Genomic DNA, 27,521 nt, shown 5'->3' on the forward strand with positions numbered 1-27,521 from the left:
AAACGTCTGTTCCAGAGAAAACTCTGAATTCTGGTGGTTTGGGATGGTTTGTTTTTTTTTTTTTTTAATGCTTTAAGCAGGGATTCTCCTTAAAATGTCTGTCTTTTGTGAGGGCAGGGTGTGTCTGCTCTTCCAGCTGTGCTTCCACACCAACGCCTGCCCCAGTCTGTCCTGTCCTCACGATTAAATGCGAGTATGGGCTATGCTGGAGTTTGCTACCTCTTCCTTGCGCAGACCTGCTGGGCGTGGGGAGGGGACTGTGCCTGTTTGGAAACTGCCATACCAGAGTATGACCTTCCTGTGTGGACCTTGTCTCACCTCAGAGCAGGGGGAAGCAAGCCCCTTGCTGCTAAGTTTGATGCCTCTGTGAAAACAACCCATTGATGAGACCCTCTCCAGAGCTCCCCACCATGTCCTCGCTCTCCTTTTCTCCTGGTCCTGTTGTCAGTGTTGCCATCCCAGTTGGTCCTGGCCCAGTTCTCCCTGTTTAACCTGGCAAGTCGTGCTCCTTCATCTTTCTCCTGTTCCCTCTTTCCTCCTCCTGTTTCTTCTGTCCGTGTTTGGCCATGCTTAACCTTCCATCTCATTTCTGTCCTTGCAGACAAGTTTTTTTTGGTACCCGTTCCTGTTCCCCTCACTGCTAGAACCATTTTTTAGAGCCACTGCATCCAACCCTGGAGTCAGGAGACACCGGGTCCTTCATGGTGGTACTCAAGTACCAGAGAGAAGTGTCTTGCACGAGCCTGGACACAGTGACTCTGGGAAGGCCCAGCTTGGAGCTGTCTGGCCTCCTCTGCGTCCAGCTCCAGGTGGGGCTGGATAAGGACAGGCGAAGCGTGATCTGTTGCTGCTCCTGGAAGTGCACAGCTCCTGGGACAGCCTCTGTCCCAGTGCGGCTCAGCCCTGCAGTGCCTGAGGTGGCTTTGCCTTTGTGTGTGTGTGTCATGTTTAGGGGACTGGAGATGTCCCCTGGCCTCAGAGGGCTGGTGCAGGGTGTGCAGTGACAGCTGCCACCTTTGCAGATGCTCTGGTCCCACTTTTGGATGCTGTTCCTCTCGCAGCCACCGGTGGAGGGCAGGCTGGGCTCTGAAAACATTGCACCTTGGTCAGAGGGAGGCTCTTCAGGGTCTCCCCTGGGGTCTCGCAGCCTCCTCAGGGGTTAAGAGCCCAAAGGAAGCAGTGAAGGACACAGGGAGATTGCCCATGCAGGGGACAGACCAGTCCCTGTCTGTGGTGAGGAGGAAGTTTTGGGTACAACCATTCTGGGCATGAGGCCAGCGGCAGTCCCAGGCTCTGGCATTCCCCTCCACTTGGGCTCCTGACCGGAGCCTGTGCCTGGTGGAGGCTTTGGCAGCACCAAGGTCAAGTGATTGTGCCAGGAGGGTGGTAAGCAGCGACCCAAACTGCTCAGCATCACACATCTGGGGGGAACAGGGGGAGCTTGGCCTCCCCAAAGCCAGCCCAGTGCAGGGACGTTGTCTGGAGATGGATGGCTTGAAGTGATCCAGGAGGATACGGGAGTGCTGCTCTCCCTTCCTAGAAGACACAGCCATGCTGCCTTGTGCAACATGCCACTCTGAAGAAAAAGGGGTGACGGGGCGAGGCTCAGCATTCTCTCATCTGTCTAAGAGCATTTAGACTGAAAAAGTTTGGAAGCTTACAGAAGTAGGGCTGTTCTTTATTTGCCAGGGAGCCCATCCAAGTGGAGACCAGCTTGTATTGGTGGATTTTGGAGGTGAATGGGGGTTACAGGCACAGCCAAGGCTATGCAAGGAGCAGGATTTAGCCCTTTCTGGTGCTGATGCAACCGAGGGGCTGGGACCTGGCTGGAGCAAAGCAGGGAGCCCGAGCCCTGCGCTCTGGCTGGCTGTGAGGGCGAAGAAGGTTGCAGTTTCAGGGAAGAGGAGCAGGATGAGTCCCTCCACAGCGAGAGCTCCTGTTCTGGGGAGATGAGAGGCGCTGAATGACTAGGAAGCAGCTCAGCAAACCACATGGAGGGCTCTGGTAGAGGAATCTGTGCAGCTCAGCCGAACAATGGAGTGTGGTGCTGTGCCGGGGGCGGGGGGCTGGAACTGGCACTGGCACATACTACATGTGCATGGTTCCATACCGGATTTCCCAGGGAGAAGGGAGCGCCATGAAGGGGTGTTTGTAGCTGTGAGTTGTGCTATAAGGAACCACCCTGTCTGCTGATGCTGATGGTACTGCAGCGTTGGGAGGGTTAAAAAGTAGCAGTGCTGGTCTCTGCTGGAGATCCGGTAGCTGGGGACAATCCAGGGACTGTTTTGGTCATGGTTGTCCTTACTGAGGAGGGCTGCACTGCATTTGACAATGCTTCCAGACTCCCTGCAAAACTCAGCTACACTAATTAGAGTTCTGGGTTGGAATCCTGGGGTCTTTTTACAGTTCCAGCTCATCCAGAAAAATGAAGGCTGGGTGCTTCCCTGAATCTCTCAGCCCAGGAATACAAGTGCAAGTCTGGTACTGAGCCCAAGATCAGTGCTGGGACAAAACACTTCTGGCAGAGAGGTGTTGGAAAGAAGCAGTCAATGCTTCATCGTAGTCAGTTGTTTTTTTTAATTTCTTTTTGTTAGTGTCATTTTAAGGAAGAAGCTGATGGAATCCGCTTCCTATGAGTCCAGACACTTTGTGAGGTTTCTCTCTCTCCTCTGATCGATACGCTAGTCTGGCTCAACAGCTGCATAAAGATAAAAGTACTGTAAATAAAGCAGGAGGTATTATTCTTTTTTAATTAAAATTCTTAAAAAGCTGTTTGCACAAGGTTAAGAAAACATTAAAATCCTTTCCTGGGTTACTATTAGCCTATAAATACAAGTAAAGCCAAAGAGCTTTACAAACCAAATGCACTTTTCACCATGGAGATGACTGCTTCTCCCAGTCTCTGCATCCTGGACAGTGACAATAATATTAAGAAAAACAATGCTGCCGCTTTCTTTCTGATCCCCCTTTTTCCAGCTTTGGTCCAGCTCAGCCAGGCCATGCTTGTTGTGCAAAATTGGAGTGTATTTTAGCCTAAATGCTGGTGGGGGCTTTTCAGGCTGCTTAGGGCCTTTCTGGGTGAAATGAATTTCTGCTGCTGAGAAAGCCTACGACAATCTTTAGCACCAGCATCTCTCCAGCCTCCTCCTGCCACTCCTGGTGTGCTGAAGTCTTCCCAAACCATGACAGCCGCCCGCTCCCCCACATGCTGGCAAGCTAGCTTTGCCTTTAAGCAGCGAGGGGGAAATATTCTGGAATAAAGAGGGGACTAGCCTTTAGAAATGGAAATAGGTGATTCCCCTGAGTGCTTCTGGTAACCAGGAGCAAGGCCAGGAAGGCTTCTCCCCCTCCAGTCTGAAGGGGCTGTGTTGCAGGGGATTCCACTAAAATGATGGGCTGCGGGGAGCACCTGCACCTCGTCATCCTGTGCGCGGCAGGGAAGGGGTGGCAGCTTTCCTCCCTCCTTAGAGTAGGAAGGCTTCACTGAGGAAGCAAATATTGTTAGGGCTGTTTGGTGCTTGGCTTCTGAATGATGTGGGATGGCTGGGCTGTGCAGTAGGGCAAAGCTTGGGGAGGAGGGGATGGGTCCTGTTCTGCTCTTCTGAAGCCTGGCCCCTTTCAGGGACAAATCCCACCTTCCAGAATAACCTGGGGTTTGACCCTCTTTCCTCCTGGTTAACTAAATATTTGTAGCTAAGGGTGAGACCCTTAGCGACAAATGCTGCCAGGTCAGGCTCTCGGAAAGCTTTGGGCAATTTGGGTGATGCAGCACAGGCTGGCAACCCAGGGAATGGCAGGCGATGGTGACTCTGACTGAGATGGGACATCCCTCTGCTCAGGAAGGGGCTGCTTGTCCAGATCTCCCCAGATCCCTCATCAAATGATCCGTGGCCTGTGAAGTAGGATAGAACCCCTGCTATGCCACATCCCGCTCCTTGCTGTGACCCTGCCTTTCTCTAGCTCTGTCCTTGAGAATGCTTAGTGCATCTCTCTCCTCAGGGATGGTACATCTGCACTGGTGAGACCGCACCTCGAATCCTGTATTCAGTTCTGGGCCCCTTGCTACAAGAAGGTTGTTGTGGAGCGCGTCCAGAGAAGAGCAATGAAGCTGGTGAGGGGGCCGGAGAACAAGTCTTACAAGGAGCAGCTGAGGGAACTGAGGTTGTTTAGCCTGGAGAAGAGGAGATTGAGGGGAGACCTTATTGCTTTCTGCAACTACCTGAAAGGAGGTTGCGGAGAGGAGGGTGCTGGGCTCTTCTCCCGAGTGACAGAGGACAGGACAAGAGGGAATGGCCTCAAGCTGCACCACTGGAGGGTCAGACTGGAAATCAGGAGAAAAGTTTTCACAGGAAGGGTCCTTTGGGCACTGGCAGAGGCTGCCCAGGGAGGTGGTGGAGTCACCATCCCTGGAGGTATTTAAAAGATGGGTAGATGAGGTGCTCAGGGACATGGTTTACTGGCAGATAGGAATGGTTGGACATGATGATCCTAGAGGTCTTTTACCACCTAGTGATTCTGTGATCTCCCCAGGGATGCTGGATCTCCCCAGGGATGCTGGATCTCCCCAAGTGAGAGCTGGGGACCTATCCTGCCCTGGAGATGACAGCTCCCACAACCCACGCAGAGCCCTGTGCCCCCCAAGTGCTGCACCAACGGGGCCGAGGAAGCGAGGGCAGCGAGAGCCTCGCTCCTCTCCTCTGTCCATCCAAGTGGCCTCCAGCTTGGCCGCAGGAAGAGGCTAACAGCGGCGGGGCGGCCACCTCCTCAGCTTTGAGGATCACTTTCAGCTATTCTGAAGGTTAAACGCCTGTTTAGAGCTCCCTATTGAAGGTAGAGCCCGGGGTGCGGCATTGTTCGCTGCCCTCCCGCTTTGTCTGGCCGCTTTCAGGGATGCCCTGAATGGGAAGCGCCCCCCTGCCCAGCACCTCGGCAGAAGGGTCCTGGGGGAGAGGCGCTTCCTCCGCCCTAATGACATTCAGGCCTCCATCGGTTCAGCTCCCGCTTTCTTTCTGCTGCAGTTTAACCCGGGCGCAGAGGCCGGGTTCCATCTTACTGATCTCTGCTTGACACCCAATTACCACATGAATGGGAGAGAAAGGCTGCAAAAGGCTTTAACTCCCACTGACCCTCCTTCCCCTCTGCCTGCTTCCCCCTCTCCCCTTCCTACCCCCTTGACGGAGTTCAAAACTGAGACTGGGGAAAATCAAACAAAGCCCCAAGCAAGGAAACCCATTGTCACCGCCTCTGCCATGGCTCCCCTTTCGCCCGCTATTGTTCCTCATGAAGTTTGACTTGCTGCGTGGAAAGATGCGAGCAGCTGTTGGCGCATTCCCCTGATGTTTTATTGAAAAATAATTGAATCGTCAGCTCGGGGCTCTCTGATAAAATGTTTCCTCGTAGCGCTGGGCCCTGCTGTATTTCTAAACTACGTTTCGCTGTAAAACATGATGGCGACCTAAACTGCCTCCTCCAGAATGAGCCTTTGGCAGAGGAATGGAGGCATGTCCCTTCTGCGCTCGAGGGGAGAGAAAATGCACAAGAAGGGCTGGAAAAAGAAGGGAAAAGCCATGACTGAGACAAAAGAAATCAAACCGTCTTTATTGCGAAGCTCAATTTCTAACCTGTTCTTTTGTTTGGAGCTGATGAATTTGCGGGAAGGGAAACGCGGGTGCAGCCAGAGCACCCGGTGTAGCCACCGCTTGCCCCGTGCAACCGGGTGAGCACTGCGGATCCCTGGCGACTCCTGCTCCCGCCCAGCACTGGGACCAAGGGAGGGATCTGCCATGGAAAACTGGGCATGAAAAAAGAGGTTTAGCTTAAGTGAAGGACAATGACACAGCCTTGGGTTTAACCGGGAAGGCAGCATGCACAGGGAGCAGAGTGCAGGTACCCATTAAGGCAGGAGCCTCGTCTTGATCTGGTTTTGCTTTCTGTACCCACTTATCAAATCCCAGTGATGTTCGTGGCCTTTTGGAAACAATAATGGCAGCATCACCTTCCCTATGAGATGCCATGCTTGCTTTCTCTGTCCCCATGCATCCACTGGACAATTTGCAATGCTCTGATCCCAGCACCCGGCATGGTGACAGGATTCATTCCTCTCCCCAGCACTCACTGCCCATAAAAACATCCCCCACATCCCGTGTGCTGCCTGCCCATATTTCTAGGGCAATGGTGAACAGTAACCAGCTTGGAATGAGCCACACAGTTGTTTATGATTACGGTTCTCTGATTTCTTCTTGCTTTTCCAGGGAACCAGTGACACTAAATCTGTGATATTTTGTTGTATTGCTGTAGTTGGGAATTGTGATTCTTTTAGGAGCCAGCTCTCCTATTATTTGGCCTCATAAATGGTTTCTGGAAGTGAGAAGAAGTAGCTCATATAAAACCATAACTGCAAGCACTGATCTAGAGTCTGAATTACCAGCTCCTGTACACAGCGTGCTCCCCTCAGTTCTGAGGGGTACAGAGGTCAGGTTTTTGTACAAGGCCGCTTTCCTCAGCCGGTTTCCCATACAATCCCTTCAACATCCTGGGCTGTGTCTCTGAGGACACCCAAAAGCCTCGGGATTTAGAGATATTTAAAACCCAGCTGGAATTTTTGGAAGAAGACCACGGTCAACAGCTTCACGTCTCTGCCTTCACGTAACCCCAGCAGTGCCGGCAGCTCTCATCTGCGCTGGGGACTGGCCTTTCCTGGGGCCCAGCCTGAAGAATGATCTCCTCGGAGAACAAAAGGCCATTACAAACACCACCACCTTCTGCTCTTGGGGTTAGCACACCCTGACCCCCGTTAGCATAAACGAAGATCAATCTGTCTGGGTAAATTTATGCCCCTTACATATAAAGCACCACGTATATGCATTTATATGGCCTCTCTATGTGCATGTGTGCATGTATACGTGTATTTTTCAAACCCAAACCCTCTGCTGAGCAGAGGGAGGGTTAAGGGGCTGCGGTTTTTCCACCAGTGCTGCCCAGCGCAGCTCTGTGTTGCGGGGGGAGAAGAGCCCAGCTGTCACCGCCATGGCTGCATCCTGCCTGCGTACGTGCTTCTCCCTCTGGGGACAAGAGCAGAAAGCAAGCAGGCGACAGATGCAAGCCATGTTGTTTAACACAGCGCTGGAAGGTGCCTGGAGCCACTGGGATGCGCTTGCTGGGAAAGGCTGCTGGCGCAGGAGGGGCCGTGGAACTGCCACCTGCTTGGACACACAGCAGCACATCTTCCATGGCGACTTTTTACAAGGGCCTGTAGTGACAGGACGAGGGGGAATGGCTTTAAATGGGAAGGGGGAAGATTTAGAGTAGACATTAGGAGGAAATTCTTCACAGTGAGGGTGGGAAGGCACAGGTTGCCCAGGGAAGCTGTGGCTGCCCCATTCCTGGAGGTGTTCAAGGCCAGGTTGGATGGGGCTTGGAGCCCTGGTCCAGTGGGAGGTGTCCCTGCCCAGGCAGGGGTGGGACTGGATGGGTTTTGAGGTCCCTTCCAACCTAAATCATCCCATGATTCTATGACAGCAGCGGTTGTTGGTTTCCCCAGCTTGGCCATTCCTGCTTCCTCACCCAAAACTCAAAACGAGCAGCAGGTTGGGTTCGCCACTGGGGCACTACTGTGCAGCTGAAGCGCTCCCAACACGTGCAAACGGGCTCTGGGCATGGCGAGGTGCGAGGTTAACTCAGACATTGCTGTGTTAAGGCTGCTGTGAGCGATCGAGGCTCCCTCCCGCCACCTTGGCCCAGCCCTGAGGGAGGCCGCTCTCCAGGCCCTCCCGGCGGCGCCCGCCCCGGGGTCCTGCGAAGCCTTGGCCTCCGGGCCCGGGGCCGCCTTCTCCATCACATCGTCCCTCCGTTGCCGGGCAACGCGTCGCGGCCGGAAGCGAGCGCGGCACTTCCGGCGCGGCGCGCTCCTTCCCCTCCCGGCCACCCGCCGCCAAGATGGCGGCGCCCGTGTCGCTGCAGGTGGAGTTCGGGTGAGCGCGAGTGGCGGGGCCCGGGGGCCGCGGCCGGGGCCGGGACCCTCGGCGGGGGGCGGCCACGCGGCTCTCGGGGAGGCGGCCGCGGGCCCGAGGCGCTCGAGCGAGGCCCGGGGGTTCGGCAGCGCCGCGCGGGGCCGGGGCCGCGGCCACCCCGGGGAGCCGCGCCGGGGTCAGGAACCGGCGGGACGGGACGGGCTCCGCCGGGACGGGGCCGGGCTCCTCCGGGGCGCCTTCCCGGCCCCCGCCGCCATCCCTGCTCTTCTCCGCTCGCTCTGGGCGAGCGCCCGGCCCTTGCTCCCCTCTAACCGTGCCTTTCAGTATTAAAATCATTTACAAAACCCGCCCGCTCGTTTCCCGGCTGTTCTCTCGGTGTGTCCGTGTCTCGGTGTGTGTCCCTCCACGCTCGTTGCGCTTTGCCGCCGGGTTCGCGCTGGGCAGTGCTTTGGCTGGCAGCGCTTCGGGTTGCGTTGCTCTGGCGCTGGGGAGACCCGAAGCGTTCGCAGTGTAAGTCTGTGCGCGTTTGTGGAAATGGTTGTGTTTTCTTAAAGCCCCCTTGTACCAGAAGCTAAAAGGATGCTATTTATTGGCTTTTTCCCACCCTTTCACAAACACAGAAATGTCATAACCCTTTAAATACCCTTCTCCTTAAGAATCCTTTCCTCAGTCTTTCCCACTTCCAGCTGCAGTAACTCTCCTAATTTTCCCAGAAGAGTGAGATGCATTTTTGCTTCCCTTGGAAATGCATAAATGAGCTCTCTATGTACAAATCGCAGCTGAGTTTCCCACAGCTCGCGCATTACAGAAGGACCTTATCTTGCAATCTACATTTCCCGCTGTAACAAAGCGTGACCTTGTTTTCATTACATAAAAAAATGTTTTTCATATAATTGCTGTGACTTGTTCTCCCACGTGAATCTCGGCTCGTGTTAATAATCGCTGCTTCAATTTTCAGATAACTATTTGTTGTGAGCTGGTGGAAGAACACCAACAGAGTGCTCTTTAGGAGGGCTGCTGCATATAAGTAACGCTGCCGAGGGCATAACAAGGGTTCCGTTGTGCTCTGCCATTGCGGAGCCAAGAAAACCTTGTGTGGCATTTTTAGATATTGAATTTAAAGGAACTCGGTAACGTCTGGGTGTATTTTTGTTGATATTGAGGTGAGGGTTATTTATTTTAAATACTTCTCCGTCTTGTGTTGCTTTCCAAGGGACGTGAGGCACCAATAAGTTTCCAGAAAGTAAGTACATAAGAATATTTTCCTAAAGTAATCTGCGTTCAAGTTGGAAGAACGTTTTCCCACAGTTATGCAGCTTTTGAAAATGCCTCGGTCATTTTTCTGCCTCATTTGAGTGTCAAGTGAGTTGAGTTTTTTTGAATTTTCCTAGTTGTTAGAATTTTGGCCACCCTGTTCAGTCTGGAGTTAAGATCTGCTTCTGTGTCCCCCATCTTAAAGTAGCGTCTGTGTTTGTGATCCATGTCCATACTCACGTGGTGAAGGTTTATAATGTAAGATTGAGTTTGGCTTGTGGCCACACAGCATCAGGAAACCTGACTGACATTTGTAGAATTCGAACTTTTCACAGTTGTTTTTCCAGAAAAGGGGTGGAGGTGAGGAGTTTACTGGGGCTTATAAGCTGCAGCTACAAAATTGAATTGGTTTTTTTAAGAGCCTGAGAAGATTCAGCCCTTGGAGCCAATTCAAATCCCATTTTTTCCAGTGCGAGGACCAGTCCCTATATTGGCCAGCTTCTGTCTGTTTTGCTCATGGTTAATCTCATGTTCGTGGAGTTACTTGGGGCTCATTCTCTAGGACATTCTGAGTGTCTGAAAAGGGATGTTCTTAAAGTTGTTCAGCAGGCAAAGATTGTCTATTTATTTATTTTACTTTAAGCTGTCGTGGCTGCTTGCTCTGCTTGCTCCTCCTGGGCAAGTCCTTCCTGAGAGGGAGTGCTTTTTTGCCGGGACTTGGGGACCGCTGGCTCTGCAGCTGACTTGCTGTATAACCTCCTGTGAGTCATTTCCTCTCTGTGTTTACAAGTGAAAACGAGGGGAATAGTTATTCCAGAAGGAAGCTATGAATTTTGATGTTTTGCGAACTGCCTTGAAACTTCTGGCTAAAAGAGGCTGAGGATGAGCGATGTCGGGTGTATCCTGGTGGCAGTAGTAGTGTTTGAATTGAAGCAGTGCCGATAGCTGGAGGGAGAGGGAAGGCGGGAGGCTGTGTGAGCGTGTTGGGATGGGAGCCACCTTCCTGTTCTGTTGGGACGATGCCTGGCACCGTGGGGTTCTGGCCGGCAGTGGAGCGTCCTGTGTGTGTTGGCGATGGGAGATGGCAGCTTCCCCTGTGAGCTTGTGGTTTTCGAGGGGAAACAAAGACAAAGAGAATCCTGTGCTAAATATAGCCTGTGTCATTTGTTTTCTCTGTTGTGGCATCTATGTAAATTGCTTCTTTTGTACTGTCTTCCTTCTGACAACCCAGCAAAATCTCAGTGGTTCATTGTTTCTGTTTCAGGGGTGGCGCGGAGCTCTTGTTCGATGGTGTCAAAAAGCATCAGGTGACTTTGCCTTCTCAACCAGAGCCTTGTGAGTATCAGAACCTGTTGAATAACCTGAAAGAATGACAACAAATGACGCAAAGCTGGTTTGTACAGCAGTTTCATTGGTTGGCAACAAGAATCAATGTGTTTTAAAAGTGCTTTCAGACATGCCGTGGGTCACATAGCTCAGCGATGGTTAGTCCTGAGAGTAAATACTGAGCAGAAACAGTCTGAGCATCTTTCCTGTCCTCCAAGCACTTATCAATCCAGTCCTTCCTTAAGACTTTTGCCTCCTTTCTCCGGGATAGACAACAGCCTCCAAATGTTTCCATGAAGTCTACATTTGTCTTACCTGATACTTGAGACCGCCAATAACCTCTTCTCTCCCTTGTTTCTTCTTACCCGTTCTGATGTCTCCAAGAGGCGCGTGTATATGTGTGTGCGTGTAGATGAAGTGTCTGGATACGTGGGTGTGTGTATAGCAGCGCAACTTAAACATTTTTTATCTCCTTATTTGAATTTCAAGTATATGTAAACATTTTATATTAACTATGCAGTTGAAAATGGCAAATCTAATGCTGCCTGTAGCCTTCCTTACAGTAAAAAACAGGATCCTGTTAAACTAAAGACTTGCGTGTCCCAGTGCTGACCAGTTGTGATCTCTGATTTGTGATTTGGAATATCAATGTTGAGAAGCGCTATCCTAACTCTTCTTTCTCTGTGTGTGCGTACTTAATGTAAGTTGGCTACAGGTATGTTTTGAATTCTTCCAGCCAGATAGCAATGCTTTATGCTGTTTGCGAGGGGTATTATAAGCCAAAATGATACAAAGCATCGGGAAATATTAACAACTCATGTCTCATGAATGGCTAATGCCATAACCTGCGTACTGTGAACATTCAGGCCTGAAATGTTCTTGCTGTACCTGGAAGTAGAGATGGGTAGAAGTGCTTTTGATGCTCAGATGTAAGTTTGTGTAATTCAAATATAATAGGAACACTGGAATAGTGTGTTATCTTGTGGTTAAAGACAGGGCCTAGGGATCCAGAAACATGACCCGATGCTGCTTTGTTTTGTGAGCTCAGTCGCGTTGCTGAACTTTCCCCCTGTTGCTAGTGAAGTAGCAGTGATACTTTCATGTATCACAAGAGAGTTCAGCATTAAATTCCAGCACTGTTAAAGCACTCAAGATCCCTAAATGGAAGTAGTAAAGAAATGCCAAAACACTCATTTAGTTGGTTTATAAACTTGGAGACTAGAGCATAATTTTCTTCAGCATTCTGTAGATTTAAAATACCCACTGACATCCACCGCATTGGTGGTACTCAAACCATGATTGGGTGCTCAAGAAGAAGGGATAATTACATGGGATGTTTATTTGTGCCAGTGAAAGCTGGGGAGCGCTAATATAAAAGAATGATTCTCCTGGCCTGATGGTTGTCAGCGGTGCAGTTGCATGTGGCCTAATCCATTCCCACTGAAGCTGCTGGGAGCACTTCTATAGACTTTGCTAGGAGGTGGAGTTATCCTAAAGGATAAATCTTTCCCGCAAGATCTGGCTTAGTCTCAGAGTTCAAACTCATGGTCTCTGATGATTCATTCCAGATTTATCTAACACATGAGCTCCCTGCTCCTCAGGCTGCCTTGGTTTTTAGCTGCTGCTATTCCCATAGTGAGAGTGGCGTAAGGGACAGTGTGCCGATGTGCCAGCTCCTCCTTTACTACCTGCTCTTCCCAGGTTTGTTGAGTGACAAGGAGGGTTCAGGTTTTGGGCTGGTTGAGGAGCAGAAACTGAATTATGAGGCTTCTGCTGTAATGACATTTACTCCCAGCACAGGGATGGTGCAGACAGGCATGGGGTCGGTGTCTGACAGTAAGGGATCACTAGAGACACCCCTCATAGCATTTCCATATGAGAATGACATTGTAGTGGAGAGGAATCGGTAAAATCCTGTCCGAAACGTGAATAAGAAATTAAGTGAAGTCTTGCAATTCCGTATTTTCTTCATTCACATGTAAGAAAGCCCAATTCACCTGTCTTGGGGTAAATAAAGATATTTGCAGTATGTTCCCCGCTGCCCTCGTGCAGCCAGATTACAACGATCAGGAAAAATTAAACAGCTCAGTTCTTCTTGGTGCATCCTGTTGCTTAGCCTACCCCATGTGTCCATCACTTGATGCTCCGAGGAACCATCTGTAGTTTGAACGCTGCTCCAAGACCAACACTTCTAACCCCATTTTAGCTGATTTCATTAGCCGTCAAGCTTATTTTTGGCCATTTTGGCCTCTCTTACCCATTCTTCCTTTCTTTCTAGGTTATTTTTGTCTTTGTCCTCTTTTTTGTGGAACAGCTGCTCCTCTCTGGGACATTGGCTCCAGCTATATTTTAATTGTTTAGGCATTTTTATATATATCCTGGAGGTGAGGGGAAGTGGAAAATTATATAAAGAAATGCCTACAAGTATTTATGTGAATAAAACAAGCTCTGCTTCTTAGTTGGCAAGGGCAGTGCTCTCTGAATGATAGTAATACTGTTTGAACAAATTGTTATGTGGCCATTTCCTTTTTCCCACTAAGAGGCACTAGGTGGAAAGAAAGGAGGTCCAGAGTCCCTTAACTCTGCCAAGATTTGATTCTCTCTCCTTTTCCTTCGCCTGGAAATGGGCTCCTGCAGGGATTAGGAAAGGCAGGAGTAAGGAAGCTGCAAATGGGACAAGAGCAAGCCAGGAGGGGTACAGTTGTGTGGCAGGACCTATTTTTATTATCCAAGGGACTTTTTTTATCCTAACGTCAGTAAAAGAGCAGTTCTTTATCTCCAAAGCGGGGCTGCCTTAGCCTGTGTGTTGAAGTTGCTGCGAAGCAGGAACTTCTAAAGGTGTGGTGTGGCGTATAGGCAGGCAGATTTACATAAGCCACACTTTGTGCAGGACAGTGTGATCTTTTAGAGCTGTTGCAGAAAGGAGGCCTCAAGGTAAACACGAATCTTGTCCCAAATTAGTGGCTATCCTGATGATCTCATTGATAATGCTGTTAGAGGATCTAAAGGCATTAGTGCCCTGTTGGCTTCTTCTGCACAAAAACAGTGTGTGGGAGAAAGCAGCTGGGGGAATAACGATATTTGTCACATGGAGAGAGATTAAATTGGCAGGGAAATCAACTTTATTTTCAAGCATCTAAGAGGCTGTTAGAGACAATGGAGCATAAAAGAGAGAAACCCTAAATTAAAAACTGAAAATGTATTTGGCAGCCTCCTCCTGAAACAAGCCACAGTAATTTAACCAAGTGCTTCAGTAATCAAATAGATCATTGTAAGACTGCTCTGCAAGCGATGCTGGAGCTCCTTTTTCCATCTCGCTGGGACTCACAGTGGTGGATTTGTCCATGGCCATGCGGATTGCATGGAGGCTGCTGGAAGGGTAGGAAGGCGCTGGTGTTGTTTAACCCTTGTAGTCGTTTTGGGTTTGGCTCAGCAGCGTTGCGCTGATGAGTGTTTACAAAACCCCTCTGCTGTGCTCACTACTGGATGTTTTATCCGGAGGTTGGAGCTGTTTGTAACATCTCTGGCAGTTGTGCTGCAAGGCTGCTTCAGCTGCAGGTCCAGGCCTTTGAATTCCAACTTCTCCTGTGTTTTCAGTGATAGCACTTGCTTTTTTGAAGCAGCAGTGACCAGTTTCAGCAGAGATTGCTTGGACCTTCAGAGATAATCAAGAATTCACAGCGTGTATTGGCACTTATAAGTCTGGAAGGATAAATTTTTAATGAGTGTGTTTTGGTAATTGTTTGTGGTTTCCCTTTACCAAAACCCCAAGGAAAAAGCTTGTTGCCAATCAGGGGTTTTTTTGAGAGGGAAAACTCAAATAATCTGCCAAGTGCTGCTTATGTTAAATCCCTGGAGAGAAAAGCGTGGTCTGCTCCTCAAGAGCTTTGCTTTCCAGGGGCCTTGTTCTGCACAGCATGGAGGAGTGCTAGGGAGCTGGGAGCATTCATCTCCGAGAAGAGCCTGAGGACGTCGAGAGATCAGATCTGTGTTACAGGCGGAGTGGCTAAAAATTACGGCCTGGCCTGTGTTCAGAGTTGACTGAGATGCTACACTGAAAGAGCACGTGAAATCCAGAGTGGCGTTGGCATCAGCCGCCTGTAAATGCCCAGAGCTACCACTAGCAAGTACGTTGACCGCTAGGTAGTACGTCGTAGGTAAGTTAGTGATGTTCTGGAATGCTCTTATTGCTCTGCTTATTAGTCTTAACATTTTAGAACATTCTCCAAAGAAGGAATAAAATATAGTTGGTGATTCAGAGACTTAATAGAAGAGTGACATAAACCCCATAGCTCTGTGGAGTTTCCTGCAGTCAAATCTTTTTGACCGCAGTGATGGTACTGGCGGGTCTGCAGGACTCTGGGGTTGTTGCCCTGCATGTTCATCTCCCTGAGGCAGGTGATCCTGTATTGGATGGCATGGAAAAGGGCACTCGGCGGGACCTCAGACTGGACCAGCACAGCCCTGAAGCCCAGCCGCTCTTCCAGCAGTCGGTGTTGACAGCACCAGGACCCTGGTGTGGTTCTGTGGGTGTGCGGCCGTGATGGAGCGTTCCCCGCCACGTTTGCAGCTCTGGCGCAGGGCTCAGCGCAGCGACTGGCGCACAGCATCGGGCCGCTGTTTCAGCAAGACGGGGCACTGCTTCTGCACCAGGAATGACTCCTTCAGAGGGAACAGAGAAACAAATGCAGGAGTGGTCCCAGTGCTCTCCTAGGAGGCCGTGGATAGTGGATCAGCTCATCCCAACTCATTGTGGCCTCCCAGGCACCCAGAAAGCTTCTCTTGTGTGTGACCAAATCCCTGGGATAACAAAGCCTGGCTGTTCCACCCTTGGTCCCAGCCGCTGTATTGCAGTGCGGACACCTAGCAGGATAACCTCTCTGTGCCAGCCCCCCTCTGCTGCTCCCTCTTTTCTCTCGGTGGGATTTGCTGTGCTGACAGCGCTGTTCAGAGGGCGGCAGCGGAGCAGGGCTGGGAGGAGGATCCGGGCCCTTTAAACCGCTTAGCATGCGGTTCACACGGCTCCGGGCCAGCTGTTCCTTTCTCCTCCTGCCCTCACTCGCAGGAGTTGTTTGCTGAGCTCAGAGCTCCTGTGCAAAATTGCTTTTCAAAAGAGCCACTTTCTGCTTAATTAAACAATGAGCCGCCGTCCCTCTGCACATCTGTAAAGCTCCCTCTGCAGCCCCTTTATCCCACAAACTGCTCCATTCTTACCTCCATTCATTTGTAAATCTTACCCCCCCCTCTCCTCCACCCTGATCATCTCACTGGCCCTTTCTTTTCCCCTTTCAAGTAAGACTGAGGGCTTGGAGTATCTGTGGGGGTGGCTGGGTTGGGTAGGCAGGAATCGGTTTAATGGTGCTTGCTGTATATGAAAGTCTAATAATAGCAAAGGAGATGTGAGCCTGAAAGTGAGAGGCGAGGACTGGACTCTGCACGATTTGTGTGTGTAGAGGAATAAAATCACAGCAGCTACCAAGCCGAGCGTAGACACTGACTCATCCAGCAGCCAGAGGGGACACCAGCCACCAGCCAGGCTGGGAGGGGGGCAAGGAGTTGATTTTAAGGCACTTTCTGATCCAGCTGGCAGTGCCAGGGAGAGCCCAGCCCAGGGGATTCCCTCGAGGCTGGCTGCACACAAGGCAGTGCCAGGCTGCCAGGGAATCCCTCTGCGCTCTGGCAGGAGCAGCCACCTTCCTCTGTGGGCTGGGGTCTCCCATCAGCTCCCTGCAGTCTCTTGTGAGAGTGATGAGGTTTTCCTTTCTAGCCCTCGGTGTGTGTGCACGCATACAGAATCCAGAAGCTAGGAAAATAGGAGAGAGGAGAAATTTCAGTTTGATGGGTTTTGGCTAAGCTTTATGCCTGTGGTTAGTAATGTGTTTCTCTGAATTGTCTTCCAGAGCAGCTTAAAAAAATTTAACCAGCAGTGTTCAAGGTTAAGCAGGAGAAATGAATGGAAAAGTGATGAGGTGGGATATCTCCTTCATCACTGGGAAGGACAGATTATAGCCGGGGTGACGCAATATTGTCTAGCATAGATTGATAGGGAGGGATGAAGAAATGGGAGTTTGGTGCATTAGCGGAAGATTCTTGACTGGAAAAACTATTAGACCATGGCACATTCTCCTTGGGGTTTGGTAGCATTGGTCTACATTACTCGAGCATCTTAAAATCAGAGCATTCAAGGCTGGAGATGGTCTTTTTGTGGAGAACAAAATCGCAGGACCTGTTAAAGAGATGTTATTTTTAATGTTTGCGATTCCCAGTCTGGCACTTTGCTGCCGATGCAATAGCTTTGAGGCTCCCTTGGTTCCTTCCTTTGAATGAGAGGCAAGACCCTGGGCCAGCAGTACTGGTGTGTGATCCTAATTAAAAGAGGCAGTTTGGTGCGCTGGCATTTATTTGGGAGCCTGAAGTGACAATAGTGCTGGGCGTTACGGGATTAGATGCTCTGACTTTGGAAATGAGTAGGGATTAGGTTTACCCTGAGGATCAGCTCGGAGCTGCTGGGGTTTTTTTGTCACAGGAGCTGATGGTTCTGGAGGCTTTCTGCTGGCCTGGGAGTGGGATTGGAGATTCCTTGAACTTGTGTTCTACCAGGGCATGGAAGATCTCAAGCAGCTCCTCTCCAGTTCATGAGTGTTGTGATTAAAGTCTCAGGGTTGAGAATTGCTGGGCAATGGCTGAGATCTGAGTCTTTGCTGCTAGCAGGAGGGCTATGAGAGACCCTGTGATCCCTTCTCCTTGTGGGAATGCAAGGAAATGGAGAAGAGCAGTGCTCCTCTAGCTCAGAAGTGAGAAAAACATGTCAGAACACAATTAAAAATTACAGAAGCCAAGACCTTGATGTTCGTTTGTAGCAGACAAGAACAGATGAGAGCAATGACTGGGATTCTCTTATGTCTGGCTGTAGTTACTCCCTATTTTTTTCCCTAGTACTTAAATCACTGCCCACTCCAGCGCGTGGCAGGATCGGCTTTGCGCTCGTCAGAGAAAATGGATGTTGTTCTTGCTGCAAAATTTTGCCTTGCTGCTCAATCTGTGTAGTACCAGACCCGTTTGCCTGTGACTCCATTTACAGCAGCTCTTCCAGGTCTTCTGCGGTTTATGGCACACCATCATCTGCTTCAACAAATGATTTGCATATCAGATGGAAGGCCGGAGGAGTCAAAGGATCCCTTAGGTCAGGGTTTGTAACAAGCTCTTTTAGAGAGCAGATTCCTGGAGGGCCCTCAGATTCAAAATTAGAGAGAAGTCGTCCACCTGGAGAGGTGGCAGGTAGCAGGAGCTGGTCTGTTTTAAAAGCAAGCTGCTTAAGCGGGGAAGGGGGGATACAAATTGTCTTTCCCTACATTTCCATGCAGGCAGGGGGAATAATGGCAGAGGAGCGGCAGGGAAGGGGCTTTGTCATGGTTACAGGCCGGTGGCTGAGAATGTGGGTGGAGCGGCGCTCGTCCAGAGTTAGTGACCTCAGCAAATTGGAGCTCAGCCATGGTCAGTATGATAAATGATCTTATTCTGGGTCAAAGAAATGGTGCCCCACAGGGAGGTATCCGCAAGGCGGCCCGAGAAAGCGCTGTGCTCCTGCAGCACTGACCCCTTAGTGACCAGCGCTGCATATATCTTATTTATTACGGACCAGAAGGGAATTTTCCATGGTTCAACCTTTATGGGGTTCCCCCATTTCCCTGAAATAAGCTCCCACTTCTCAACCAAGGCGAGAGTATGGATGTAATTACACCCTCCAGGTGCCCTTCGAGGCACTGGCTGCTTTGTGCAGGTCTATATGTAGATTTTAAGGCAGGGGATGTGACAGTGTTTGGGCATTTCACGTGTGTGAATGTGCCAGCGACCTGTGCTGCTCCCTGTGAGCCCAGAGCCGCATGTCTGTGTCAACTGGTATCGCGGTTGCACACAATCCTGTGTTTCTGCAGGTTTATCAATTCAGTGTGAGACCCTCCTAGTGCAACACCCAGCTTGGTGTTTCTTGTTTGAGCCACTTGCTTTCTCTCTGCACGCAGCAAGTGTCCTCTTTGCTGAGCTATCACTGATGAGTCTGTCAGGCCCAGGAGGTTTTATTGAGCTGGGAAAGATGTATGGATTTCAGCTCTGATTTTGAAGGTGCAAATGAACCCAGGCTCTTGTTCCAGGCAGTGCTAAAATGGAGTCTCAGATGCATCTCTCTTGTAGAGGAAGCTCAGCAAATTCTTCATCAAGGAACAGTTGGAGTGGTGCAGAAGATCAGGCCTTGGAGGATACGCCAGAGGACCGAGCAGACTGTGCAGCTCTGTCTGCCACGACCAGGAGTGTTTATGATGCAGCTGGGCTGAAAATGAGCCTCCGCTGTTGGGTTTTTGTATGCACGCTTGCTGCAGTTTTTGCATCCTGTCCGCTTGCGTGACAAGCCAATGACTTTGTGTCACTGTGCGCACACACTTGGTTTTCCTGAGCCGTGTCTTTCGCTGGGTGATTTGTTTTATGCATGTATTGTGGATTTGAGCTCCCATCTGTGCACTTGAACTAAGCAGTTCTCTCAAACATTTGTTGGGTTTGCTTTTTTTAATTAACTTTAGATTATTTTTCCTGAGAATTTGGAGAGGTTTGATGTACTGTTAGCACAGGCAACAGAAGCTGTCTCTGTGTACAAATGAGACAGGGATTTCCTACCATGTGCTTCAGTCCCTCCTTTGCAGTTTGAGAATATTTCAGCTTCCTTGGCTGCTTCGCTCTGGCTTCTCTGTGGATGCTGCCAATGGTGAGGACAGTTAACGATAATTAGGGTAGATTTTTTTGGTGTGAATATTAGTTTGCTGCAACTAAAATGGTGTAGGCTACTGAAAGGTTTTCATTGAGATAAAAATATGTCATTACTGGAATGAGCTGGGCTGATGCAGGAACGAAACGCCGTATCATCTCAGCTCTTGCCTGGACCTCACTCTTGGGCCAAAATGCACGGTTACTTTTGCAGCCAGATGACAGCAGGCGTAGTACAACCGTGCTCCTGCAAATAGTCAGGGCCTCTGTTCTGTGAGGGGGCCAGCTTGGGAACCAACACGAGTGTAAAATTGCTGCAGCGCAGTAATGGTTTAACTTGTCAGTGGCTCTGGTGCCTGACCAGGTTGAGGTTTCTTTTCCCTCCCGTCATTTGTAGTGGACCTGCTGTTTGCATAGCAAATCCTCAGCCCAGGGAGCTGGAAACCTGTTAGACCCATAGCATAATATCAGAAAGAAAACGTCTTAGGAATGCTGCATGTGTCAACCGTAAGAGATAAACGGTTGTGCTATAGTTTACCTCTTATTATTTCCATCATGATAACATACAGAGTCCTGAAGTGTTGATGAAGACTGCGATTCAAGGGGCTGAGCTGCAAGATGGCTCCTTCCCAGACCACTTGCAGTGGAAGTAATCTTGTTCCTTTTCAATACCTTCCTTGCGGGAGATGGTTTTGGTGTGGCTCTGGTCATTTTTCATCCTTTATAATTGATTTGTTCTAGTAATATTGGTGTACAGAACGTAAAGACATGAAGGTAGGGGAAAGGATTCAGTGCTAAGAAAGCAGCTGAAAGTATTATGTGTTAAGGTTGGCTGTGGAGAAGGGGTCTTCATTTTCATTGATGTCTGGAGTGGGGCAGCTCCAGGCTTGCACAGGGGTATCGGGTATTTTCCTAGTGTCTAAATTCTTCTGTATGTGCGTACGTGACTTCTGGGGAGAAGTAAATAAATGTAGGCTCAGGTGGGGCTGAAAATAACATTTATTATGGAAGGAGTAGGGGTGAGGGAGTCTACCAGCACAGCCTGGAATAAATCAGTCCTCTGGCCCCTTCGTCCAGACTGCTTCTAGGTAGCTGTCTTTTATCCAGCTGGTGCAGCGTGTTTCTGTCTAAATGATCTCTCCTGAAAGGTCCCAGAGGAAAGGGCTGCTTATTCCACACAAGGAGAATGGTATCTGGCACAGCTCATTGTTGTGGGCCCTGCCACAAGTGCATAAATATGAAACAGCTCGCGGGCGTTGCTGCGGTGGGGCTGCTGTCCCCTTCGCCCCCCCGCCTCCCCTTCTCCTGAAGCCTCCTCTCAGTCTTTCTTCCTCTCCAGCTTTCATTTCTTGGTGATGGAGAGCAGGAGCCGTTTGGGTGTGAGATCCTGAGGGCTTTGCTCTGCAGCACCATTTTTCAAGGGAAGGTGAATATAGTTACTCTTGTTAACTCTTGCGCATGTTGCTAGGAAAGCAGCAGAAAACTGTCGGGTTTGTGCTTTTTACTACATATCACTACTAGGGAGCCGTGTGTCAGCCCCAGGCGGGTGATCCAGGTGGTTTTAACGCACAAAACAGCTCTTCCTGCCCTGATCAGTGATGCTGCTCGGAGCCAGCAATATCTGTCATGCTCTGAGCAGCCCTGCGGTGGAACCCCTCTACTGGGGTGCAGGCTCTCATCCAGAGGCACCAATGCCCTGGGAGACCTGGAGGGAACAGAGGGAGTCTCATAGCATCCCCCTCCCCCTTTCGCAGGGAAGAGAGGCCCCCATCTGCTGCAGATGGACATGTCCCCATCCCCTAGTTGATGTGCACCTGCCTACGCCAGGGTTGTTCATCCTTGGTGTGACAGAAGCCATGGGGGTAACGTTATGCGGAAGAACCCCAGCTCTGCTCCGGGTAGCATCCACAATCCCATAAAATCCCGAGTTAAAGCCAGGAACCCAGTCGAGCCACTACAGGCGCATCTATTTTGGCTGGCAGTGAAGCAAACACATGGGGAGTTGTACGCAGAGCTTGATTATAGCTCAGAGAGGCGCATGCAGAAAGGTTCCTCCTGACTACGGTGAGGTTAACAGATGTGAGACAGACGTGGAAACCCATCCTGTCATCCCTGCTCATCCTGCAAGCAGGGCTCCAGCCCTCACTGGTAGATCTGTGCCTTCAAACAGCTTCCTCACGCCTCGAAAACAAACAAAACTCTTTTGGGGCTTTCAAAAGGCTGTTTAAAGGAGCCCCAGGAGAATAACTGATTGTGGATTCAGAATGATGAAGTGGTTTGTGGAACAGTGAAATATAGAGGCAAATGCAGGAGAACTCCACGTTGCAATTTGTCAGCTTCTCTAAACCCTGTAACGGATTATTCCCCCCCTCTGTTGCTTCTCACCTCTCCAATAGGAAATTAACTGATGCTATCACTAAAGAAATTGTTTTTGCCTCACAAAGTAAAATTGATACTATAAAAACCCGCCAGCAGTGTCTCCTCCTCCTTTTACATGAAGACAAATCCTTCCTGTCACCTACTGAAATGGAAAGATAAAGGCTGAGCTTTAATAAAGAAGCTATAAGCGCAAAGTGTGGAGGGAGGGAGCAGGCACGGCACGGGGAACATGCCACGACGGGAGGTGAGATGCAGGTATCCAAAATACCGTGGCTGGTGCCCGCACGTGTGTCTAATGAGTGATTATGTACACATTTGTGCCCCAGAAGTCGTGTCTCTGACGGTTCATGCAGGTTTTGGTGCCAGTAGTGTCTGCTCTTAGTCCTTTCAGGTACTTAGGCTTGCTCGTTTGGACTTTTAAAATCTAATTAAACACACAGAGAGTTAAACATCGATTTGTTAAGTGATAACGGAACACACAGGACGTGGGATGTGTTAAAGAAATCTGAGCATCAGCAGTCTCCTGCCGGATTAACACCTCAGCACGAGCCACTTTCGTTCATTATGGGGTGCTTTTTCTGCAGGAAACCCCTTCTGCTAATCCCTGGGGTCTGGGCAGAGCCCTGAGCATCCTTGAGGCTGGGCTGCCTGTTAGGTGCAGGGAAGGGACAACCCTGTTGGGTGGTTCCTGTGACGGGAGGTTTGCAGCTCTCCCCATCCATCCTGCATGTTCCTCATCTACTCTCATGTGGATAAACAATCACTTCGTTCTGGCATCAGCTCGGAGCCATCAGCGAGTTTGTAAACTGTCCTTTCTCCTTTCAGGGGACATCAGAAACCTGCTAAAGTGGATCAAACAGAATCTGTTGAAAGAACGACCAGAATTATTTATGCAAGGGGAGTCTGTGTAAGTACAGTGGCTGAGGATCCTACTTGTGTTTCTCTGTTGATCCCTGAGGTCTGGGATATGTTTTTCCTGATGCAAGAAGCACTTTAATGACCATGAAAATATGGGATTTGCTAAAATAGCAGTGGGGGGATGTCCCACCCTACACCTCACTCTGTTCCATGGGGAGCATGTCTGTCTTCTTGCACCCTCACACCAAAACTTAAAAACTTAAACCTTAAATATGAAGCAGAGCCACCATATACTTTCTCTCCGTTGTCACCTGGAGCAGTGTAGCACGTGTATCCTCAATTCCAGGAGTTTTAGCAGGTCTACCTGTTCCCTCCTGACATCACTGGGACCGAAGCAGTCACTTGGAGAAATGCCAACAAATATTTCTTCTGGGAAATGTATTTTTATTGTCAAAATGGGGCCAACCTCGTGGAGGGAGGGGAAAAAAAGCCAAGAGAAATGGAGCAGAGTGAGCTGTGCGAGCCATCCCTGGCTGCGGGGTGGCGCGGGGGGTGTTTAACATTCGTCATGGATCTTTGTGAGCTGAAGCGTGTGCCAGGTCCCCTGGTAACAGGAGAGACAATTGCAGGACACTGAAGATCAAAGAAGGGGAATCCCTTTGCCTGTAATCAGGGGTTCGGAGTGGATCCCGGGTGTTTACTGCCTTTGGTAGGGGCACCAACACGGCTTTCCCTACCTTCACATCCAGCTCTCTGTACTCGGCTGTAGTGCGTGGGTTTTAATTACCTGGCTTTTCTACATTATACGGAAATGTAGTCATCTCGGAGCATCCTCAGGAATGGTGCATTTTGATTCAAATGAGCTCTGGGATTGCTCCTGCCTCCCCTTTATTTGATCTGGAAAGGGCACAGACTGTACCTGTTTCCACCTCCATGCTAGGATTCTTTTTTCTCTTTGGCTTTATAGGCAGTGAGCTTGTGATCTGTGCTGTAATGTCCCTTGTTCTTAACTGTTTGTGAAGCTTTTTAGAAGCCCTGTATCCTAATCATTTTTTTATTCTGCAGGAGGCCAGGAATTTTGGTGCTCATCAATGACGCAGACTGGGAACTAATGGTCTGTACGCCTTCAGTTTGACTTTCCTTGTTGGAAATATTGCTCTGTCTGTTCTGTGGTTGCTCTCAGAGAAGCTATTTCTGATTCTTGCCCCAAGCGAAGCATCTCGTATTTGAGGGGGAAAGGGCAGGCTGGGATCTCTCTCCCTGTATCGCACTATGGCTGTTCCAAAGCCTGGAGTCTCTCTAACCTGCTGAGTCTCATCAGCCAGCCGGTGTCTGAAGAGAGATCACCCGCATTCCCTGGCCTCTGGCAAAGGGTTTCTCCCCTCCGGCTGCCAGCAGGTCTCCCTGACGCGTCGAGTGACGGCTTAGTGGGTACCGAGCAGCTTTGCAGACCCCTTCTCTAGAGCGAGATGAGGCCGTGGCTGGCGCAGGCAGCTCTGGGGAGATTTCTGCCCAAACAGGCAACTGGTAAATCTGTTCCCTCTCCAGCCCACTGTTGTGTGCTGACAACAAACAGCCCCTGACTATTTTCCTGCCTCGGGCAACCGCCTGCTCTGTCAAACCCTGCTCCAGACAGTGCTGTGGGGTAGTGAACATCAGCTTCTTGTCTGATCTCTCACCTTGAGTTCCGTTAGGGTGAAAACATCAGTCTGGCTCCTTCTGCTCTCTCTGATACTCACCATCTTTTTATGAGCAGTTTTCTCTTTGCAGTTTGTATTTGGAAATGACATTTAAATCATTTTTCATTTTTTCTCTTGGCCTGCAGGGTGAGCTGGATTATAAACTCCAGGACCAGGATAATGTGCTTTTCATCTCGACGTTGCACGGCGGGTGAGCTCCTGGAAAAACAAGAGGATGTAAATCCAAACACCTGGGCAAAAAAACCCAAACAAGAACCTAACCCCCGCCCCAAACCTCTCTTGAACTGCCTGTGCCCGGTCTCTGCATCTTCCCACCGCGTTTGTTTGTTACTAGACATCCAAATAAAGCCCTGCCAGCATGTGGCCTGCTGTCCACCACAACAACATCCATCTTTTCGTCCTCATTTCACCTCTCCCAACTGCACTTCCAGGTACCCTAATGAGCAGAAAGCACCTGCAGCATGTGGGACTCTGTTTTTCCACGATGGGAGGAAGCGGGATGCTGCTCCTCAAGTAGAATGGGGTGTCTTTGCAGGCAGTGAGGTGTTCGGGGGGTTCGTGCCTGCTTTGGGGCACGGCTGGGGTGCGGCACTGGAATTCTCTTAACGCAACACCTAGCGTGGTAGAGTCTGTGCACCAGCTTTGAGGACGGTCTGGGAAGGGTGAGATATGAAGTACAGGGAAACAAAAGGTTTTCTAGTTTTTCTCTGAGGTGACAGACATTGCAGCTTCAGAGCCTGCCGTAATGACTTTCCACCTGTCATGATATTTATTTATGGGAAGTTGTAGAGAAATAGGCGCTGAGGTTTTGTTTTGCTGATGCCTTACACCTTTTCTACCTGAGTTGAGGCAGGGCAAAGTTCTAGCCCACGAGCAATGTCAATTTATAACCATTTAGTTGGAGGGGAAACAAACCCATGCCCGTCCTGAGATAGCACAGAGTGATAAGGGCAGCAAATTATCTTTCTGCCACCGTGATGGACAGAATTGATCGGCCTGTGTCGCGTTCCGTGCAGGTGGGGAGCTGCATTGCTGCAGCCTGGCTGGGGAAGAGTAGGGCAAAACCAGGAAAGAAAGTCTGGTGTTTAACCCTTTCCATCGGTGGGAGGAGAGGCTTCTTACTGCTCACCCTGAGGAAGTCCTGTGAGCGCAGCGGAAGTGGGTGTGCATGGTTCTGCTAGGGCATGGATGCTGTTTGCCTTCCAGAAGTTTCCTCGGACAGATGGACTGGCCTGCCTGCCAGCCGAGAGGCCACAGCAAGAGCAGAGGGAAGGAAGGGGTCACAGAGGATAGCGTTGGCACCAACGGGTCTGAAACTCTGTGAGCTTCTAGGAGCATCCAGCAAGGATTGTCCTTCCTGTGCTCCCCCCTGCCCTGCTCAGCCGTGTTTCGACACAGCTCCGGCAGCATGCGGTGGTCCCCGGCGGCAGCGCTCCTGCCTGAACAGCGGCTCTCCCGGAGCAAAGGGCTTCCCAGTTCCGTAACTGCAATCGGTGCATCTCGGAGCTGATATGCACCATGTACACATCTCCCTGTCCTCGGTCTCTGGGAGCTGCTGAGGGGGGAGCTGGGAGGCAGCGAGCAGCGCAGTGCACCAGCTCCTACTCGGACAGCCTGGCCTGACGCCTCGAGTGCTCTGCGCAAGGAGCCTTTCCCGTCCTGCGCCTGACAGAGGAATTACTCTGTCTGACGCGGAGGGAGTGCCAAAGAGTAATTCCCGTCTCACTTCTCCGGTGACTCCTCTCTCACACTTACCCCACCACAACCCGCGGAACTAAAAGCTCCACGGACTCCGATGCTGCTGCTGCATCGGAGAAAACCTGACTTCCAGCCCACTGCTGGTAACGAACCGACATTCAGCCTTTTCCAAATCCAGACGCAGCGGTTCAAGTCCAGCCTGTGCTGTTTGTAGATGACACGGACGGCTCAAAGACTCTTCTCTGTCCTGAGTTGATGCCGTTAGCTTTGCAGGGCTGGGGGAGCAGAGCAGGGATTCCAGGTATCGGTAGGAGCCGGCTGAAAAACAACGAACCTGTGTGGCGTACGGCTTGAAACAGATTGAAACCCAAGCGGGAAAAGGCAGGTTCGGCCTCGGCGCTGCTGCCTGCCCTGCCTCTACCCTGGATTTTGCCTTAGGCTGAGCTTCTCTGTTCTTATCCCCCCTGGCTGTTTGCTCACGATAGGATGAGTTCCTTCCCTGGGAGGTGTTATTCCCTCGCCAGCGCAGGTAGACTCAGGCGGCTTAGCTCCTGCTGTAGTAAAAGCTGCCAATCATTGCAGAAAAAAGCTAGAAATGGGAAAGTGAGGGAAGCCAGGGGAGGGGAGAAGACGAGTGCAGCAAAATCCTGTAACAAAACAACACACAAAAAAGTTTCTGAAATAAAAGCTGTTTAAAACGTTCTCTGCCTCCAGCTTTGTCCTAGATAGGATCTCGGTGAAATTTTGCTCGGATCTTGTAACGCTTCCGTCCTTCTCCTGGGTTTCCTTGGCAGCCCCAGCTGAGTCCCTTGGCTTGTTGACTCATAAAGCCGCTCTGTTAGAAGCCTCCCTCCCGGTTGTGGTGGCGTGGGGGCTGCTCTGCTCCCGCTGCAGCCCTGGGCTCTGCTCCCATCCCGTTCCCTCAGCCCTGCCGTGGTGATGGGATCCTGCGGCTGAGGGATCCCGGGGCTGTGTGGATCCCGGGGCTCGGCTGCTCTCTGCCAGCCCGCTCGGTGCCCGAGCAGCGAGGATTATTCCCGGCTCAGCAGAGAGGTGGATAAAGGTATCCCAGCCATGGGGACCTCGACCCCCAGCGCAGAGGGGTCCCCGCTGCGCCCCAGTGCAGGGTGTGAGCCAAAAGAAATGAAATTAAATTAAAAATAATAAATACCAGAAGCGTAAAGCGGGGATGGAGCTCCAGGGCCGGGGCGCTCCTCCGCTGCCGTGCTCGGCTCCATCCCTGGTGAAGCACCGGAGCCCCTGGCTTGGCTCCTGCATCCCTGCCTGGTCCCTGCATCCCTGCCCGGTCCCTGGTTTGGCTCCTGCATCCTTGCCCGGCTCCTGCATCCCTGCCCGGTCCCCGCCGCCCATCCCGGTGAGGACCCGGCCGGGATTTGACGCATTAGGAGCGAACCTCTCGGTGCGGCCCCACCGCCTGTGCTCCTCTCCTTGGAATCCCGGCTCTGGCTTCCCCGGGCTGCGGCCGGGACCGGTTCCCTCGCCGTGCCCCGGGAAGCTCCATCCTTCATCCCAAACACCTTCCTGGAGCCCAGCCGGCGGAGTTGAAACCTCTGCTACAGAT

The 27,521-nt window shown here is 50.8% G+C and overlaps 1 protein-coding gene across 1 annotated transcript; it reads left to right on the forward strand.

Annotated features, from left to right (window-relative positions):
• The first annotated feature begins 7,883 nt into the window (after positions 1–7,883).
• On the forward strand, positions 7,884–27,501 carry URM1 (ubiquitin related modifier 1). The gene is made up of 5 exons (XM_054084322.1): positions 7,884–7,970; positions 10,489–10,559; positions 22,509–22,590; positions 23,607–23,655; positions 24,367–27,501. The coding sequence occupies exons 1-5, from the start codon at positions 7,936–7,938 to the stop codon at positions 24,433–24,435; spliced, it is 306 nt and encodes a 101-aa protein (XP_053940297.1). The 5' UTR covers positions 7,884–7,935; the 3' UTR covers positions 24,436–27,501.
• Positions 27,502–27,521: the final 20 nt, after the last annotated feature.

Source organism: Cuculus canorus, chromosome 19, assembly GCF_017976375.1.
Source record: "Cuculus canorus isolate bCucCan1 chromosome 19, bCucCan1.pri, whole genome shotgun sequence".
Classification (NCBI taxonomy): Eukaryota; Metazoa; Chordata; class Aves; order Cuculiformes; family Cuculidae; genus Cuculus; species Cuculus canorus.

What these genes read in the sequence shown, in the direction of transcription:
- URM1 (XM_054084322.1), top strand. Translation starts at nt 7,936, where the DNA reads ATGGCGGCGCCCGTGTCGCTGCAGGTGGAGTTCGG. An exon ending in TCGCTGCAGGTGGAGTTCGG is followed by an intron (nt 7,971 to 10,488) that starts GTGAGCGCGAGT and finishes TTTCTGTTTCAG; the next exon opens with GGGTGGCGCGGAGCTCTTGT. An exon ending in ACGCAGACTGGGAACTAATG is followed by an intron (nt 23,656 to 24,366) that starts GTCTGTACGCCT and finishes CTTGGCCTGCAG; the next exon opens with GGTGAGCTGGATTATAAACT.